This window comes from Wasmannia auropunctata, unplaced genomic scaffold (assembly GCF_000956235.1).
Source record: "Wasmannia auropunctata unplaced genomic scaffold, wasmannia.A_1.0 LD336106.1, whole genome shotgun sequence".
NCBI lineage: Eukaryota > Metazoa > Arthropoda > Insecta > Hymenoptera > Formicidae > Wasmannia > Wasmannia auropunctata.
Window position 1 is genome coordinate 10290899 of NW_012026784.1, and position 5165 is coordinate 10296063.

Here is a 5165-nt window from a genome sequence, read left to right on the forward strand (position 1 = left end):
AAANCCTTTGGCACAAAATTCTATCTCCCAAAGTACTACCTTTAGTGCAAAATTAGAAAAATTTACTGAGAGATGACTGATCCGCTTCACGTGGAATGGCCCATATATATATATATATATATACATATACACAATGAATTATTATTCTGCACGATCAAATATAATTCTAGAATCATTCACTTGTGTGATCGTGCCGATATCTGTAGTTTGTTGGAGTTTTTCTAACGACGGAACAGGATCTAGTGTCACTTCCGTTTTTGTTTTCTTTCTATATCGATAAATCAATTTTATTATAAATAAAATTACTAATGGTATTGGTGTCATTATCGCGGCAGACACAGGAACCACTAAAAAGAAGATATTTTGTTAGATGATTAATTATGTAAGATGATAATGCATGTACGCATATATAGACTCACCAGTAGTTAGGTCATCAGCGGGTGACTTCAATGTAAATCGTAACAAAAATATCGCCACGCCCGTATTTTGAATACCAGTTTCAATGGCTATTGCCCGTATGTCAGCTTGAGGTTGCTTGCAGATATACGCTATTACAAAGCCAAATGTAAAACCTAACCAGGGTAAGCCCATTCCTGCGACTACAATCTGAAATAAAAAAATAAAATCACATTTCATATATATTTATATATATTATATTTTTCATGAATTTGTAGAAAAAACAGACTTACTTCCCACGAAAACAGTTGGAACAGGTATAGATTAGTCGTGATAGCAAATATAATGATGAATAAAATTAAAATCACAGAAAAAGGTTTCATTATTCGGACCAATATCTTCGATACCCTTGGAAACTTTTTTTGAATGAAAAATCCTATGGCCAATGGAATCATGAGACCAGCCATTAAAGTTCCGATATGGCGATACGGAACTGCGATTTCTGCCTCTGCAAAAATATATCTACCCAATGCAAAGACCCAAAATGGCATCATTCCTGTAAAGAATAGCAAAATTTTATACAAGAATACAAGAATTATTTGTATGTCACATATTACATACCAAATGCAGCTATAGTACATATAGTGGTCATTGTAATTGAAAGATTCAAATTGCCATCAAGTAACAGTGTCCATATATTAGAAGCGCCACCGCTTGGACTTATTCCTGTGAAAAACATACCTATTTGCAGTTCAGGACGATCAGGAAATAAAAGATATCCAATGAGAAAACTTAACTGGAAATAATATAAAATCAAAATTACGGAAAGTCTGGTTGACAAAAGAGTATGTAAAATACAGTGCATTATCAATGTAAGTATAACATCTATATATCGACTACATGATACATCTAGCATGTTTATATGATAAGGAAATTTACCAATGGCATTGTCAAAAACTGGCAGACGAAACCTATGGCTGGACCTATTGGTTTTTTTAATGTATCGCGGCATACGCCCCAATCCATGGCGCAGCCGAAATTAATATACAAAATGGATACAAGTACTGCTACACTGGCAGTAAATATAGTGTCTATGATGCGTTCCTGTCGTATTACGGTAATAAAAGATACTTCCTGGCTTTTATTCTAAAAAAAAGAAACCTTGATTATGTCTTCAAAAATAAAACAACAAAATTGAATATTTACTTAGTGCCTACCGTCATTTTTGTCATAGTGAACGTTAATTTCGTCCTACCAAGGAATACGCCAGTAATATTTAAAATACCATTAAAAGAAGTTTGGTTTGACGTTATCTCTTGAAAACTTGCTGTTGCAATATGTCGGTCTGTACTAACTACCCATGTATGTGGATACAATAAGCTGTCATGTACGCTGAATGGGATTGATATTACTTCATTCATATGTACAGTTATGTTAGGTACAATATCGATGGTCCAAGCTGCTGCTCCTCCCAATAGCAGCACTCCTATCATATATATAGCACATGCCATTTTCTGCAAAATAACAAAATATAATATTAATACACTCAGCTCAAGCTGCTTCTTTAAGATTTCATTGACCTAGCTAGCATTTGTTACACAGCGCAATTATTTCTCGAGTCTTTTGGAATTAAATCAAGTGCAATATCAAATTAACTGATAAGGATATAAATAAAGTAAGTATAGTAAAGAAAGATTGTACAGAGAGGGAAGATAGTATGAACATGATTAGATAAGTATTGTTGTATTAAGGATGTAAAATCATTTTAACCGTCATAGAGATAAAGTCACTTTTTCTACGTCTTATTTTTGCTCATTTTCCGCAAGAAAGAATCATTATTCTCATACAATGACAAGTAGCTTTTGAAATGTTGCAAAAAGTGATCACACGCACGCGCATACATGTGTCGTTCCGCGTGCACCGATATGGATTCCGAATTCGTGCGCATGCCGCATGGACGCGCATTCACCGTCGCGCAAGGAGACACGCACACGCAGTCGATCGTAATCGACAATACGTGACTCTCCTCGTTCGTAAGCGACAGCAAAGCCGCGGTCGCGAAATATTACGGCTCAATTGCATAATCGGTGAGCGCGAGTGCGCCGGACGCGCGCGTGTGTGGTGAGAGGCGGCACACTCCGACGATGACGGTCGCGTGTCCGTGTGGCGCGTTCCGTGAAATCCGTGACTTCGACACGCTAAATATACGCCGACCGCCGCCGGTTTTCTTCCGTTCCGATTGGCTGTCGTCGGATGAGCGATTATTAAGTACGCGATGCGGTAAACACCGTGACGCGCCGCCAGCTATTTCCGCCGAATCGCAATGACACCCGCCAATTGGTTCACTCGCGACCAGGCTTCTTAACGATGCTTCCCCGTCCGCGCTGTTAATTCTTATGGGTCAACTGTATCGGATGTCTCTGAATTATCTGGATTTCTAAGCATATATGCGAAGTTAACTCTTTTCGATGGAAAACTAAAGCATGAAGATACTTATAACAACATTCAAATGATAATAAAACTTTTGAAAATGAATAATGAGAATATATAAATTTATTTTTAGTCATTTGTGCATATAATTTTAAAGGTTTGTTTCCTTTGATTGCACATGCAACTTGTTGCACACGCGCGAATGTACTCTTGCGTGAATCTTTATTCACAATCAGCAAGCAAATCCTGTGATCATTTCTTTTAGATTTTTGGTCAGAGTTTCTAAACTTTTAATAATAAAACGATTTTTCCCCTTTTTCTTTTAACTGAATTTATCAGTAGAAAAATATTTCTCAGCAATTGCCAGCTATATATGTATATAGCTTATATAGCTACAATTAAGTGCGATGCAGAGTTCATTCTAGGAATTTTCATTACTATTGTTTAATTTTTTTCAATGTTCTTCTCATTTTCTTTCTAATTTTCATCAGACGCAACTCGCTAATTCGAACGTCCCATCCAGATGAAAATCCGAGCTTGTCCGCAAACCAAGCGCGAACGAATGTGAATGAACGGCTTGCTCCGCCGCCACGATGCGATGATATCGTTCGTGTTTGTCGGAATGTTCACTCGCACCTGCCATGCTCGATTTGGATCCGGCTTTACGCGGTAATATCGGGAGTGTGATGGAAGCGCTCCTGCGCCTCCTGCTGCGACCAAACTTACGACGATAGCACTTACTTTATGAGAATTCGCGATGCACCATTTGCAGTACACACGAATCTACTCTGCTCCTCGCGCTCTACACACGTATCGACCGACGGCGAAAATCTTGGACGCACCGCTACATGCTCTCTATCACAACTATCGCTTTCCACCGTTTTTGCGAGCGCGCTTCAGAGTGGGGACCACCGGCGATACGTATGTACTGACTTTGGAAAGTGTTGGTACTTACGAACACGTGCGGTATTGATACTATACTGAGATTACAACTGATATTATCCTCCTTCATTCACCACTCCCCTTTCCTATCCCTTCTGCGGAAAGCTTTTCAGAATCATTCTGAGCCATTCAGAAATCATTCTGTCAAGGAGTTATTCCGTTTTTCCATTTATGCAATCTCATTATGAATATCGAATAAAGACATAATGACTTTCGCGTCTCCTGCTAAAAGGTATTCATCGAAAAACTAAAGCCTGCAACACACGAGGTTTTTTTTCCACGAACATAGGAATAAAGGGAATAAAGAGAGGAACAAAGCTAAAAAGACGAGATCATGGACGTATGAAATATCTGGACGGAGCATATTGCGGCGGAGTTGGAGCTCAAGGGGAAAGGAGAGATATGATAAACCAAGATGGCGGCGATTGGCAGCGCAATAATAACTTCTGACTTCTGCACATACGATCCAGGAAACAAGCTAATCACGTTATTTGTCGTTATTTTTATGCCAAAGAGGTTATTTTGATGTCAAAACATGCTCACGGCAAGATGCGACGCAATAGCGAATCATTTTTCCGCTTTTATGAAAAGTGAAATTGATTGGCTACCGCATCACAGCTTACTGCGCGGCAAGCATTGTCGCGCCTTAAATACGGGAGTTATTATTCCCAGTAAATATAGATGTAGTAAGCTTTAATAGCGTTTTCGATTTGTTGACTCGATCCGAGTCCGAGTCGATGGTCTGTTCTTTTTAGCTATAAAAGAATAGTTAAAGCACAGTATAACCAGTAGGTCCACTCAGCAAAAAATTGAGTCTTCGTGCAGGTATCGCCGCGCAACTTTTGTTTTGGTTGGATCCAATGAAATGCAAGACGATAGGAACGTATACATACATATGTGCAGACAATTTATAAGCAATTACATCAGAAATTTTCGTTAGTGATCACTCCTACGAATAATTGTTACTAATAAAACGTTTTATTCGATTCACACATTGAATTTATTGATTTACTGTATCGAATCCATTTACTTTTGTGAGGCACTTTTCTCAATTCGGTCCTGGATTTAACATGGTGGATGTTCACGTGATCTGGAAAATAAGATCAAAGGTGCCGACACGAAGTGGATGGTTAAAGTGTGCAAGAATGCCAAAAAAAACAGACCATTTTGATATTTTTGACACAGAGTCGGATCGAGTCAACATATCGAAAACACTATATAAGCTATAAGAAATTGACCAACCATAGATTATTCTCTTCACATTTGACAATGATTGGTTAATTTCTTATGATTACCCAACCAGCACACAATGTTTTAAAAAATATTTTTAAAAATATTTAAAATACATTAAAAAAACATTTTTAAAAACATTTAAATAATGGGTTAAGTACTCTTTT

General features: G+C 37.9%; 1 protein-coding gene across 6 annotated transcripts; it reads right to left on the reverse strand.

The window, feature by feature from the left end:
- Nucleotides 1–129: 129 nt before the first annotated feature.
- Nucleotides 130–4342, reverse strand: LOC105456412 (ileal sodium/bile acid cotransporter-like). Of its 6 annotated transcripts, none has more exons than XM_011700417.1 (7): nucleotides 3782–4342; nucleotides 1614–1910; nucleotides 1336–1542; nucleotides 1018–1192; nucleotides 690–952; nucleotides 420–606; nucleotides 130–347 (listed from the first exon to the last, which is right to left on the reverse strand). In XM_011700417.1, exons 1-7 carry the CDS (start codon nucleotides 3836–3838, stop codon nucleotides 142–144), a joined length of 1392 nt encoding a protein of 463 aa, XP_011698719.1. In that variant the 5' UTR covers nucleotides 3839–4342; the 3' UTR covers nucleotides 130–141. The 6 variants fall into 6 exon arrangements, with proteins under 6 accessions (XP_011698719.1, XP_011698729.1, XP_011698712.1 ...); XM_011700427.1 differs by having other exon boundaries at nucleotides 2298–4342; XM_011700410.1 differs by having other exon boundaries at nucleotides 2290–4342.
- Between the last annotated feature and the right edge of the window lie 823 nt (nucleotides 4343–5165).

What these genes read in the sequence shown, in the direction of transcription:
- LOC105456412 (XM_011700410.1), bottom strand. Translation starts at nt 2,361, where the DNA reads ATGCGCGTCCATGCGGCATGCGCACGAATTCGGAATCCATATCGGTGC. An exon ending in GGAACGACACATGTATGCGC is followed by an intron (nt 1,911 to 2,289) that starts GTGCGTGTGATC and finishes GTTATTTTGCAG; the next exon opens with AAAATGGCATGTGCTATATA. An exon ending in TCACTATGACAAAAATGACG is followed by an intron (nt 1,543 to 1,613) that starts GTAGGCACTAAG and finishes TCTTTTTTTTAG; the next exon opens with AATAAAAGCCAGGAAGTATC.